The following is a 14221-nucleotide window of genomic DNA, read 5'->3' as shown; positions in this document are numbered from 1 at the left end:
AGTTTAAAGAAGCCGCGGGAGGTCAGGGCGGCCCTCTGACGGGGGCTGCTGAGCGGAGCTTAAGTCAGGTTGCAGGCGAGGTCCTGGACCCATGGCCGGAGGCGACTGGGCAGAGACTGTCAGCTGGCCATCCAGATGGCTCCCCGATTTCTCTACAGTAATGAGTCCCCATAGGGCCCCCGGCCACCTAGCAGGAGCTGCCTTTCCCAGCCCTTCTCACGGGTGGGGAGGTCACGTGACTGAGCCTTGTCAGGGGAAAGTGAGTGGAAGGGATGTGTCCAGGGCGCCGAAAGCAGCCCGATGCATCCTCTGCACGCGTTTCCCTGATCCCTCATGGAACCTGATCATGGAACCTGTGGCTTCGAGCTGGCCGACGGTGACAAGACGGTGGAGATGGAGCCTGAATGACCGGGTGGAGCAGAGCCACCCTCTGGCCTTGCACGCTTACCTCGGACTCTCCACGGAAAAAAAAGGTCAAGCGCTCCTTTTGCTGTGAGCTGTAGGGCGCCTCCCGCCCTGTGAATTACCCCTGCCTGGTTCCTGAACCACATCCAACCGGCTGGCCTCTCCTGCCAGAGCAGCCCCCAGCTGGCCCAGTTACAAAAGCCCTGGGGAGGAAACATGCTTTGCAATCAGATGTGGATTCAAGCCCAGATCTGCCACTCAGCTGTGCAACCCGGGGCAAGTGGCTTTACCTCTCTGAGCCTCCGCTTCCCTCATATGCAAAAAGGGGCTCGTCATCCTTCTACATAGCTTTGCCGTGAGGATCTAATGACAGGGTACAGGTAACAGACCCAGCACAGTGCTTGGTGCACAGTAGGTCTTCAACACAGGTCCGTTCCCATTCCCTTCCCCCTTTCCCTTCCCCTGTTCCCAGCAGCTTTTGCCTCTGAGTCCTGGCTGGCCTCCCGTCAGCACACACACACACCCCCACCCCCACCCAGCCAAGCTGTGACGCAGATTGAAGTTTTTTTTCTTTTGAGTAAGTGACAGGTTCAGGGAGGTGGAACAGAACAAGTACTTAGAATTTGCAGTGCAGAATTCTCTGAAATCAGACTCCAACGTTCCCTTCCTCGGGGCTGGGAATTAAACGGGCTGCCCTGGGCTTGTCTCTGAAGGGTCTCCCGTGAGAAGAATCTTCCTCCCATCTGATTCCACCCTCTGTCCCAGGGCTGAGGAGAGATTTGCCGGGGAAATCTTTCTCTGCCAAAGCCCTTTGCTGGCTCACCCCACTCCAGGGCGAGAGTGTGGGATGCAGGGACTGGGGCCGGAGCAAGCGTGTTCTGTTTAGCAACGATCGGAATGTCGCGGGTTATGTAATGGGAATATTAATTCTCCCGTAGACAGCACAGGGCCGCGAGGGGCTGTGCGTGTGCTGTCTGGTGTGGCTGCCCTCCTCCCCACCTCTCATTCAGAGCCGAGCCAGCTGACACCTGGGCGAGGATGGGACGCCCCTGGGGTCGCACATGGAGGAGGTGGGCTGGCTGGGCGGGGGGTGGGGGGGGTGCCGTGGGAGGCTCACTGTGGTGCGCCCCACGGCTTCCCTGTTCAGGGCATCTAGAGGTGCAGGGCTGACCTGCGGTGCAGAGGGAGTAACCAGGCGTGGGGACGCTTCGGAGCGACTTGCCTCCCACACTGATCTGCTCGGGCTGGTGTGGGCCAAGGATGGAGGGGCCGGGCTCCTGGGTGGGCAGAGGTAGGGAGCTCTCCCCTGCTCCCTGCCTCCCAGGGTCACCTGGGTTTGCCTCCACCACAGCCAGGCGCACCTTGCTTTGTGAGTGGGCAGACAGGGGTTCCCGCTCTGGCTCCTGAGCTCCCTGCCCGCAGGGGCCTGCCCTGCCTCTCTCTGAGCAGGTAGGTGCAGGGCCCGACCGCCCCTCCGTCTCCAGGCCTTGCACCTGCATGCAGGGGCCTTTGCTGACTGGTCAGCAGCACAGACCCGTCACAACTCCCAGATGTAAGTCCTTTCCTCGCCCACAGGGAGCTCCATGGCCTCTGGTGTGGACTCCCCAACCTGCCACCTCACCGGCTCTGCCATCTTGGACACGACGACAAAAATGGATAAACACGAAGCGCATGTTTCTCCTGGAGCTGAAGACCTGAGGCGGCAGGGGAGGAGGGTGGAAGGCATGCGGCCGGGCCCGGCCCGTTCCCTTCCCTTCCCCCACCCAGGCAGGACCGGGTCCAAGGTGGCACGCTCAGGGTTGTACCAGGACAAGACCTTCTCCCTCTCCCTCCACCTGCCACCCCACCCCTGCCCCGTCTCACTGCCCAGGAGGGCACACTCCGCTCGTCCAGAGAGTCGTCCGTCGTATCAACCACGCACAGACCTGGGCAGTGTCCTGCCCGCAAGGGCTGACCGTCCAAGCGGTGCCTCTTTCTCGCGGGGCTGTCCCGGCCACAGGAGGGGTTCAGCAGCATCCCTAGCCTCCTCCCACCAGACGCCAGGAGCACGACACCCCTCCCCCACCCGGGTCCTAGACATCGCCAAGGTCCCCTGGGGGCAAAACCGAGGCGCTGTAGGAGCCACATGGAACTCAAACAGGGTGACTCCAACGGGCTGACAGGCCACAGGGTCCTCTCCTCTCACCGGGCCACCCCTCTAGAGGGACAGACGCTCAGCACCCGCCCCCCCCCCCCCCCCAAGAGGGCCTGGGCTAGGAGAGGCTTGGAGTTTATTCCTCCCCTCCCCCCACATCCTTAACCTTGAAGACCAACACGGACACGCAGAGCGAGGACCCCTGCAGGTCCCACTCGGGGAGGGAAAGACCAGCTGTGGTGGGAAGAGGCCGCCTCCTCTTGGAAACGCACATGGTCAAGGACACAGCTTAGAAACAAACCCACTTTAATAGAGAGTACGCAGAGATCTGGGCAAGGCCAGGCCACACACCTGTCCCGGCCAAGGTATCGGAAGGTTCGGGGCGGGGATGGGCAGGGGCACAGATGCAGGTCAGGGCCGCTGCAGTGAGCAGCAGGGGCCAGGGTGGGGGTGGAGGGTGTGCAGAGCTGAGGCTAGGGCTTGTGTGCATGTGTGTTCACTGCATATGTGGGCACAATGTACACCGAATCTACAGGAAATCTCAAGAGGCAGCATGAGGAGAGGACACACATCATGGTGTGTGCTGAATGCCCAGACCTAGCCCTGTGTCTGCCACTCACAGACTTGCTGTGTGACCTCGGGCAAGTTGCTTACCCTCTCTGGGCCTTGGAAAGAGTCACTAGATGGTTATTAAGGTTCTTTGTGGCCCTAAACATCAATGTTTTCGGGAGATTAAAATACGAGGTGTACTTAAGAGCTGATGACAAGAGCGTTTGGTCTAGAGGTTCAAATCCCAGCAGGCCTGGTACCCAGCACTGCCCCATCCCAGGCACGAGAAAAAGACCCACCCGGAGCCTTTCCACCTGCTTCTCCCAGGCTCGGCTCTGGCTCCAGGCTCGGCTCTGGCTCCAGGCTGCTCCTCCAAGCCTCCCACCGGCTGTGTGTGCGGAAGGCAGTGGGACGGCAGGGGTGGGCAGAGGCGGGCGGGTGAGGGGAAAGAGGCCAGGACTGGGGAAGGCCCTGGCCTTGGGGTCATAAAGTGCATCACTCACCCTCTGTTTCCCGCACACAGCGGACCCAGCACCAAGGAGAGCCTGGTTCTAGATGGACCTCTGTCCTGAACTAGCTGGGAGGGGAGGGGGGTTTAGGGGTGCTGGGGTAGAAGCGGCCCGGCGCCCGGCCCGGCCTGAGCGAGTGTGAACTGTAAAGCTCAGATGGAGGGCGCTGTCCAGCTGCAGACAGGCCCCGGAACCCCGTCGGGGAGCGGGGGAGGCAGTGGACGTGAACTGGGTGGGGGCCTGGCCAACGAGGGGTCACTAGGCTTTTACAGTACAAGGATTTCATTCCTACGCTACACACGACGTGAAAACAGCTGTGACAACAAAGTAAACCAGCGGACGGGGGGACCTGGGAGAGGAGGCGGAGGGAGGCAGGTGGTCCCGGGGGTGGACGCGGTCCCGGAGACGGACATGGCCCCGGAGACGTGGCTGCACCCCCTTCACACACACAGATGCCCCTGGCTGGAGGTCCCGGACAGCCGGGGCCCACGTGGGGGGCAGGGGTAGGAACAGCTGAGCCAGAGGGCACGAGTGTCAGGCCTGGGAGTGCAGGGGCCCTCCTGGCTTCCAGCGGAGCCCGGCTGGGTCTCCCGCCAGGACAGCCGAGCTCTCCCAGCTGCTCTGTTTTCACCCTGTCGCCGTCCCAGGAGGCCCTGTGGGAGGCAGGGGCCCTGGCCCCTCTGGCATCAGTTTTCTTACGACCCAAGGGCAGGAAGGCTCGACTTGGGTCCCTGCATAAAGTCCAGCTGTCTCCCAGCCTCGTCTCCTGCTCTGCGGAGATCCGTCCCCGCCCGGCGGAGCTGGGACCGGGGGGGATCCGTGGAATCAGAGGGAAGAGGCAGGAAGGCAAGAGAAGGTTCAGAGGTTCAAGGCTGGGGTCCTCCAGTCTGGTGCCAACGACCGCCATTGGGGGTCTCTTAGGGGGTGCGGGCATCGGGGCCGCCTCCCGCAAGGCACGGCCCGAGCCCCACCCCAGCGTCCCGTCCCCTCCCCCCGCTCACTGGATGGTGCATTTGTCCCGCTCCCGGGCCTGGCCCTCCCGGAGGACCTTGGCCTTGATGTACTTGAGGTCACTGTTGACGCTGGGGCGGCGGGCGAAGGGCGACACCATGCCGTAGGCGTCCGTCTCCTTGACCCGGCGCATGCAGAAGGGCCGGGGGTGGAAGGTGTCGCCGTACTGCACGGAGATCTTGCGGTGCAGGGCGGGGCTCATCTCGTGGGGCAGCTTGGCCATGCTGAACAGCACGTAGAACATCTCGTCCACGTTGGTGTTCTTCTTGGCCGACACCTCGAAGTAGGCGCAGTTCTCGTCGCCCGACACCAGCAGCTCGGCCTCGGTGGCGGGCACCTGGCGGCACAGCTCGCCGTGGTCGTTCTTGTTGCCGCAGATGACCATGGGCAGCTCCGCCGCCTCCTTGGTCTTGTTCTTCAGGCAGGACTTGACCTCCAGGATCTGCTTCTGCAGGCGCTTGACCTCGTCGAAGGACTCCCGGCTGTCCAGGCTGAACACCAGGATGAAGACGTCCCCTGTGGGGAGAGAAGCCCCAGGCGGTGAGTTCGCAGGCGGCTCCCGACAGCCCGCACCCCCGGGAGGCCACGCGGCTCATCGGTGGCACAGCCTGGCTCGGACGCGGTTCGGACGCCCCCCGTGTCCCTGCAGGGCTGAGTGACGTATGCGCTCGCGGGGACGGTGGTAGAATAACAGTAAATACGAGGTCCACGAGAGGAGGGGGCCTGCCTGTCCCGTTCAGTGCACATCCCAGGCGGGGAGCTGCACCGCACGCACGGCAGGCACTCGGTGCGGCGTCGGGAGGCCTGGGTGTGCATCTTGCCTCCTCCACTCACCGGCCACGCGACCTCCAGGGGGCCACGCGACCTCTCCAAATCTCGTTTCCCCATCTGACCCATGTGGATGAAGCACAGCCCTGTGGGATGACCTTGAGGGCCACAGGAGGTGACTGCAGTGGCACTGGCCAGTGGTCTTGGGTACAACAATGAGAATGAGCACACGCACCTTCGGGAGCGGGCACGGGCCACACACTTTATGCCCACGGTTTCCCTGAGTCCTTACAAGGCCGCTGTGAGGCATGTCACCTTCGTGGTCCAGGTGAGCCAACGGCGGCTCAGAAAGGGCGAGCAGCCGGCCCCCGATCCCACAGCTCCACGCGGCCAGGCCAAGATGGGGGCCCAAGTCTGTCCTCGCCTAGCCAGTGCCCGGCACACAGTAGGTGCTCTCTGCTTCTTGAATAAATCTTGAGAAGAATTAAGCGATGCCCTACCCGGTTTGGCTCAGTGGATAGAGCGTCGGCCTGCGGACTGAAAGGTCCCAGGTTCGATTCCGGTCAAGGGCATGTACCTTGGTGGTGGGCACATCCCCAGTAGGGGTTGTGGAGGAGGCAGCTGATCGAAGTTTCTCTCTCATTGATGATTCTAACTCTCTATCCTTCTCCCTTCCTCTCCGTAAAAAAAATCAATTAAAAAAATATTAAAAAGAAAAAAAGAGTAAGCGAGTGCTGGCCGCCAAAAGCCATACTATCCCTAGTCTGGCTCACGGCATCGCTGCAGACCTCTGAGTCTGAAACAGGGACGATGTGGAGGTGGCAGGGGGGGCAGGGAGGGCTGCCGCCTGCATCCCGATTTCCAGATCTTCCTACAGGGATCACAACCTCACGCTCACAGACCCTCCCTCACTTTGGTGAGAGGTCACGATCCCTGCTTCGCCGATGCGGGAACGGAGGCTCAGGGGCGGCGTTCTTGAGAGGAGAATGAAGCGGCTCCAGGCCTGGTGGCGGCCGCCCGTGCCTCTGGACCCCAGAGCACACGCCCGTCGCCACGGTAGCACTTGCCACGCTCAGAACTGCGCACCGGCAACCGTGTGCTCTGAACAGTGAGCTCTGGGGCAGGGGGTCCCCATCACCCTCTCCTCGCCTCCCGAGGGCCCGGCACACAGTGGGTGCTCATGAAGCCGGATGAATGGATGCGACGGGATGGGATGGGATGGGATGGGATGGAATGAATGACGGCGTGGGCTGTTTAGAAAAGCACTTGCCAGGCAGTACCAGCCTGGCAACCGAATCCACTTGGGCTGCCAACCCCGTCCCATTAAGCTACTCCAGGGCCCCTGAGGATTCGGCAGCCTCGACATATTCAAATGCAAGACTGAGCCAAGCTGCAGAGTCAGCCGGCCGGGGCTCCAGCTGGGAGGGGTGGCGGCGGAATGGATGGTTTTCAGTGTCCTGCGCATCAGCACCAGGTTGGCAAAGGAGGCACGGATGGGTGAGTGGAACAGCAAGCGGCAGGCAGATGTGCTCGGAATGGTATATGCGCGTCAAAGGGCAACGGGTGAAAATGCTCTCTGTTCCGGGGATTCAAACAGGAATGTTAATGGGTTCGTGGGGGAGGGCCGGAAGAGTCCACGCCACTTTGAGGGGTGGCCACCTCCAGGAGGGGGCGGGGCCTGGGGGAAGGGACATGAGTCGAGGGGGCTTTTTAGCCTGGTCTGTATGTTTAAAGGAGGGTGTGTTTGTACACACTGTTTGTGTCATCAAAGATTAATTTTGAAACCATGCCTGTGGTCGCTCTCTGCATCTCCCCCTCTCCCTGCCTCAGATGTCAGCCTGGTTACATGGGTGGGCACCCCGGCCCCTCCCCAAGGCCTGACAGGTCCAGCAATATCCACCCTGTGCCGGGAGTGCCCCCACGCACTTTCCGCCATTCCTCTCAGCCTCACCTGGAGGAGGCGAGGCTATGCCCGAGCAGCTGGCAAGACTGCGATTCAGGCCTCTGGTCACATGTCTACGCCACCCCAACGGTGGAGCCAGGACTCGAACCCAGGTCAATCCAGGGCTCTTTCTATTCACACACTGCCTCTCCGAAATATGGACTATTTCACCCCAAGTCTGGCACCCCAAGAGGGGGCCTGAGCAGGGTGGGGGGGGAGGGGAGGGTGGGCATGACATGACATGGGTTTCTTGGTGCAGAAGTATCTGATTTGAGGGTGACTTTGGCGGTGACTGGGGAGGGGGTTACTTGCTCATTCCTTCCCTCCATCACCGCCCAGCAATGGGCGGGCGTGGCTGGGGACGTGCCTCCGCAGGGCCCGCAGCAGGCACCCGACGCACGCCGCTTTCCTTCCCACCAGCATCACTGCGCACCTGCTATCTGCTCACCCAGCGCTCTTCCTGTGTGAACTCATTTCGTTCTCACAATGGCCTTGGGGATGGGTGCTAATGTGATGCCAACAACAGATAGGAAAGCGAGGCACAAAGAGATAAAGTCTATGCCCAGCACCAATCCAGGAAGCGGGGGGGGACCAGGATTTGGACCCAGGCAGCCTGGTCTCTAGGCCTGCCCCCTTCGTTACCACCCGAAACTGCTGGCGTCACGTGAGTGATGGCCCCACCCCCATCTCCACCTGCCCCTTAATCCCCAACCATCTCCCTCTCCCTCCCATCAGCTCGCAGGGCTGAGCGGCTTCAGGATAGCTTAGTGGTCAAGCATGAGACAGACTTCCAGTTATCAGCTGTGTTACCACCTGGAGTCACTTAACCTCACTGGGCCTCAGTTTCCCCACCTGTAACATAGAGGCGAATACCCATCTCCTAGGTTAGTTGTGAGGATTAGATAAATAAACGCCGAACTCTAAGACTGGGCCCAGACACAAAGCTCTTAATAAGTGTTAGCGATCACCACCACCGTTACTGTAATTACTGCCTGCCCTCTGGCTGGCCCTCACCGGGCTCCTGCTCTTACCGCTCTGAGAGGTGGCAAAGGGCATGGGAGGTCAAGATCCCTGAGCCCAGCAGGCTGGCCGTGGGCCCCGGAGCTCTGCGGAGTCACCTCCCGCAGGAGGAAGGCAGCAGCCCCTCTGTTCCCGGGAGAGGGACCTCCCAGCCCATCTGTCAGTTCCTGGTCAGGAAGGCAGCTCCGGGGCTCATGAGCAGTGGATCCAGAGTTGCACAGAATGGAATTTGGGCCTTGGCGCCAACATGTGCTCGGACAAGCAGCAACGCCCATGTGACCTGCACAGCGCACGGGCCTGCTGTGACCTTCATCTCAGACGACGGGCGGGCGAGCGCTCTGCACGCCGTAAAGCGCTGAGCACAGACGCCCGCACGCGCGCACCCACGCCCGCCCCGGGCACCCACCTGTGAGGATGGAGAGCCTGCGCATGGCGGGGAAGGGGTGGTTGCCGGACGTGTCCAGGATGTCCAGCTGGTACATGTCCCCGCGGATGTTGTAGACCTTCCGGTGGAAGTCCTCGATGGTGGGCGTGTACTGGTCCTCGAAGCGGCCGTTGAGGAAGCGAGAGACAATGGAGCTCTTGCCCACCCGGGAGGCGCCCAGCACCACCATGCGGTACGAGTTCTTGGCGGGCACGCTGAACGTGCAGTTCCCGCTGGACAAGGTCTTCATCATGGCTCGGGGCTGTGACAGAGAGCGGGGAGCGGGCGTCAGGCGGCCCCGGAGGCAACCTGCCGCCCCCCTGCTGAAGGCCTTGGCCTCCTCTGCCTGGCTCCTGACCAGGTCTCAGTTTTCTGTCTGTAAAATGGGAATGGTGGACTAGGGTCTCTCGAAGCGGCTCTGGAGTTCTGCACGTTCATTCCTTCATACCCTCGTTTCTTTCCTCCTTCACTCACCCACCCACTCACTCACTCACCCCTTATTCATTCCAGCACCGACTTCGAGGGCTCGAATCCTCATTTTATCACTCACTATTGCTCCTGGGCGAGTCGCCTAACTTTCCTGGGAGTCACTTTTTTCATCTATAAAATGGACTCAACTCACACAGCTATTGTCAAGGGCTCGGCACAGGGCGAGGTCTGAGATGTTAACTCGTTAGATTCCGTTCTCTCCCTGAGCCACCGGTCCCTTCCGTCTCGGGCCTCCCAGAAGCCTGTGGTTCCAGGACACGACACGGGAAAGGCCGTGTCCAGACCACATCCTTCATGCCAGAGCGTGGGGCTGCCCGGCAATTTTCTCCCCGGGCCCTGGGAGTTTGCCCCCCTCAGGAGACCCAGGGACCTGGACTAGGCGATATGGGTCGGAGAAATGACCCATGAACAACTCAAGTCCTTCTAACTCCGAGGGTTTATGGTTCTGACGTACCCAGAACTTTCTATGGGAGCCCCCCGCCTTGCGGACGAGGCTGAAATGAATCCGAGCTCCAAACCTCCGGGAGCTCCATCAGCCCCCGCAAAGGCCAGTCACAGCCCAGACACCCTCCTTTCCTATCTCAACACCCACGAGAATCCCCCCAGGACCCCTGAGCCCCCGTCACTCTAGCTGGTTCGAGCTCTGCTGAGATCTGCCGGGGCTCCCCAGCTCAGGCTAGTCCCTCCCCGGGACACCCCCTTCCTTGTATGTTTCAGGGTCTGGCTCAAATGCTACCCCTGTCTGAAGGCTGCTCGGACCCCTACCCACCCCAGCAGGAATCCCTTCCTCTCTAGAGGAGAGGAATGAGGAATGGATACAGGCCCCTGAAATACTGACCCCCAGGCTGCCACACAGGGAGGTGCAGGCGGGGAAAACGGGGGCTCAGAGGAGTCACAAAGGGCTGTACCTGCTGGCTCCAGCTGGCCCCACCCCTGGATGCCCCAGGTCAGTGGCCTGGAGTGCCTCGCTCATGTACGCGAAGGCTCTCTCTCCCCAGCATCTTACTGCTCTGTCTGCCATGAGGCCGAGGCCTGAGGTGGAGACAGATCCTGTGTGCCAGTCCCCTGGCACACGTCCTGTTCAGGGTATCCAGGCATCTGTCCTGCCCACCCAGCCGACGGACAGCCGCTGTGCAGTAAACCAGCTCTCAAAAAAAAAAATACCTTTTCAAAAAGCTCTAACTGCTAGCGTTTGTCAATTTCCGTGGCGTACACACTGCCACCGTGGCCGATCCCAAGCGACCACGATGATGTCAATGAATGACTTGCAAAGGAGGTGCGCACAGGGAGGCTGCTCAGCACCCCGCCGGCCCCAGGCCTGGAGCCGGGATAACCCTCACCGTTAACCAAGCCCCTGCCGCGTGCCAAGCACTGCGCTAAGTGTAGACTAATAATAGCTGGCATTTATTTTGCAGTTAATAAATTCCAGAATGTTCCAAGTAATGAGAACACGTCCTAACCCCCTTCACCCCTCAGTAATCCCAGAAGGCAGGTGGAGGTATCGCAACGTACGGAGGAGGGCACTGAAGCACAGAGGAGTTTAGTAACTCGTTTCTGGTTACACAGCCCGCCTGCCACCAGCAAAGAAGGGACGGACCGCAGGCGGTCTGCCTCACCACCTCCCTCTGAGGTACCTGTTACCGTCCCCATTTCACAAATAAGGACCCTGGTGCTTAAAAGCTACGTGACTGGCCCCCCGAGTTAATAAGGGAGCCAGGACAGTGACTCGAAGCTAAGACCCCCATGTCCCCCACCCTACTCATGTCTGAAGCCATCTTTCCATTTATCCCACAGGATTCCAGTGCTGTGTATACAGCTGGCGCTCAATAAGTGATCCATGAATGAATGAAGCAAATGGCTCTGCCTCTGGGCCTTCTCCCTCCACCCCCACCCTGCCTGGCTGGCCCAAGGGCTGTTACAAGGAGGGCCCACGCACAGGTGGGCAGTGGGGAGCCGGGGACACAGGCGCCACAGCAGGGAACCCTCTCGGTCTCCTCCGGGGCTGTGAGCCAGCCTGCGCCTTCAGCAGAGATGGGGGAAAGAGGTCCCACACCAGGCATCCCGCTCCCCAAGTCCCTCTGCAGGGAGCTTGGCTGCTGGTGGTCACCTCTGTCTAGACCGAGAGGGAAGGCGGCCAGCAGCCCCCAGGAACAGTGTTTGTCTCCATCACCACCTACCCAGCCTCTACCCCTAGGGCTCCTCTTACGGACAGGCTAATATCAGTGACTGAATGGGCTAAGGCCCAGAGAGAGGAGGCAGGGAGTCAGAGAGAGGAGACAGGGGCTCAGAGAGAGGAGAGAGAGAGAGGAGGCAGGGGCTCAGAGAGAAGAGGAGGGAGTCAGAGAAAGGAGGAGAGGAGGCGGGGAGGCCGGGAGAGGCAAACAAGGAGAGGGAAAATCTGGGGCTTTCTTCTTTGAGAGGAGATTGTGGGCCTTCACGTGGCCTCAACCACGTGGGGCTCCGTGAGGCTCAGACACCTGGGTGCCAGGTGACAGCACCTCTGTGGGCTCCGCCTCCCGCCTCCATCCCTCCCTTCTCCCCCAGAGGAGGAGCTGTGGGCAGGGCTGTGGGCTCAACTTCTCTGCTGCGCTGCCTGCTCCCCTCTACCCTCAGCCAGGCTGACACCTACACAGTGAGGAGGAGACAGGGGTCAGAGTTCAAAGCTTTTAGAACTGACAGTCCACCTGGTGGTTCAAGGGGACAGACAGCAGCGTGAGTCCCTGAGTGCAGTTCTGTGACTTGCAGGCCCCCCACTCCAGGACCATTCTAAGGGCACCTGGGAGGCAGAAAGGCCGAAGCAGAGGTGCGGCGGGGCCATCCCGGGGGAAGAGTCACCCCAGGCACGGGGTACTTGGTGTACCTTATTCCAATGACTTCACAACAGCCCCGCGAGGCGGGGACCACCATCGACTGGAGTCGCTGGCCTCGGTGCACAGAGGCTGGCGGGGCCGGGATTAAAGTCAGGCCGCTGGCTCCAAAGCCCGGGCTCTGGCCGCTGTGAAGACCCACCCCCCAGACCCGACCGGAGCCTTTCACAATAGTGACTGACTCAGGGAAGCCTCGCTACCTCCCGCTCCCTCCAGGCAGCGGGGTGCGGGCACCCTGCCCAGGACTCCCCAGCAAACCCTGCTCCAGCTCCCAGCACAGGCATCGGTGGGCTCGCCCCTTCTGCCTCGAGCCCCTTCCCCAGGGCCCGCCTGGAAGATGGAGGTCAGGTGAGCAAGGACCGCAGGACGAGAGTGTGGCTGCGTCCTCCTCCCTGTGAGCACCCCAGAACTCCGTCACTGCCCTGCCCCCCCCTCCCTCCCACACATCTCGAGCCTCCTCCACTAGGGCACGTCTCAGCCTCTCTGGACACACGGATTCACCAGCCTCTATGCCCACGGGAGGGCTTTGCAAAGCCAACCTCACCACCCTTGGTGGCTCAGGATGGAGGAAAGCAGGCAGGCATCACCGGTCAGCAAACCAGCTCTGCCATTCACCAGCTCAGCGACCTTGGGCAAAGGGCCTGGCCCCAGCCCCTGGCACACAGCAAACGGGTTCCTTGCTTTGTGGCGCTTCTGCGTAGTCAAGGGGCTTTTTGGAGCAGCCACTGGGGTGGGACTGGAGAGCAGGCAGAGGTTTTGGGGGGCCCCGTCTTGTCTCCCTGATGCCAGGGGAAGCCTGAATCACCGGCTCCTGAGCTGGCTGCCCTCCCCAGCCTGGCCTCCTACCTCCCAGGAGGTCCTGGACAATATCCTTCATCCTCCTCCCAGGGCTGGGGGCAAAGAGGAGAGAGGTCAGAGGGAGCCCCTCAGAGGTGCTTGGGGTCCCCCCGGCCAGCTGCGTACAGGACACCCATCCTGGGAAGGGAGTCACTCAGGAAACTCACTCCTCGCACCAACCCAGAGAAAGCGAAGGAGCTCTGGGCAAGGAAGGTGCTCCTCATCCTCCCTCCTCCGAGGAGGTCCTCCTCAGGGCTGGGGGCGAAGGGGGCTCATCCCAGCCCCACCCTCCTTCCAGGTGTGCAGGCAACAGCTGGCTCAGGAAAGAGGGGGGAGGGTGGGGAAAGTAAGTACCTCTTCCTCCCTGAGAGCCAGTTTCCTCATATCTAAATGGGCTCTTCAATGGAAGCTTCTAGCACCCGTCACTAATAGTAGAAGTTCAATAAGTTTTTCTCACCAGGCATAAATAAAGGGCCTCGCACCCGGCCTGACACCAAGCAGGTGCTCAGCTAACTTAATTTTCTCTAGATATGCAAAGTTGCCGGATGGACCGGGGACAGTCCGTTCTATTGTGCTCATCGTGTCAGGCTTCACCTGGCCTCACTCCGACAATCCTCAAACCTTTTTGCCTGGCTCCCCCCCCCGCCTTCCCCCAGCTCCCCACTTCTGTCGGTGTCTCTCTCCTACCTGGGGAGGGCGGTTCGGGCCTCTGGTTCCGCTCGGAGGGCTGCCTGGAAGCGCCTGCAGCTGCGGGGAGCAGCCTGCCTCTCCGGCTGCCGAGTCTTCCAGGGTCTGCGGCTCCTGGGTCACTGCGTCCGGCTCCTCCTCTGCGCCGCTTGGGGCGCCGGGCTGGGCGCAGCCGGGCGAGGGGGCACGGGGAGCCGGTGCCCCATGGGTGGGTTCCGAAGGCTCAGCGGGGACCGGGCGCTGGGCGGGCTCCGGCTCGCCGCCGCCGGCCCTGCCCTGCCCCGACCCGGGGGACTCCTGCTGAGCCAGGTGCCCGGAGGCGCGGAGACGTCGGATCCCGGGGTCCCCGCCTGGGGCTCCGGGCTGAGGGCAGAGCGGGAGGGGCGACTCGGGTCTTAGAGGGAACCCTTAGGGACTCCCAGAGGGTCCTCTGGAGGTGGCCGGGGGCGCGTGCGTGGATGGGCGCACTCGTCCTAGCCGCCTATGCTCCCTTCTCCGCCCACCCCGAAGGGGGTCGCTCGGGTTGGGGTGCTGCTCAGCTCGGCCGGGGGCTCCTCCTCCGCCCCAGCTCGGCAGCTC

At 61.6% G+C, this 14221-nt stretch overlaps 1 protein-coding gene across 1 annotated transcript; it reads right to left on the bottom strand.

Moving 5' to 3' along the window:
* Positions 1–4073: 4073 nt before the first annotated feature.
* Positions 4074–13789, bottom strand: RASD2 (RASD family member 2). The gene is made up of 3 exons (XM_008144690.3): positions 13643–13789; positions 8745–9024; positions 4074–5124 (listed from the first exon to the last, which is right to left on the bottom strand). Exons 2-3 carry the CDS (start codon positions 9013–9015, stop codon positions 4595–4597), a joined length of 801 nt encoding a protein of 266 aa, XP_008142912.2. The 5' UTR covers positions 9016–9024; positions 13643–13789; the 3' UTR covers positions 4074–4594.
* Positions 13790–14221: the final 432 nt, after the last annotated feature.

The sequence above is a fragment of the Eptesicus fuscus genome, chromosome 7, assembly GCF_027574615.1.
Source record: "Eptesicus fuscus isolate TK198812 chromosome 7, DD_ASM_mEF_20220401, whole genome shotgun sequence".
NCBI lineage: Eukaryota > Metazoa > Chordata > Mammalia > Chiroptera > Vespertilionidae > Eptesicus > Eptesicus fuscus.
Note: the sequence above shows the minus strand (reverse complement) of the source record. Positions and strands in the feature narration are given on the sequence as shown.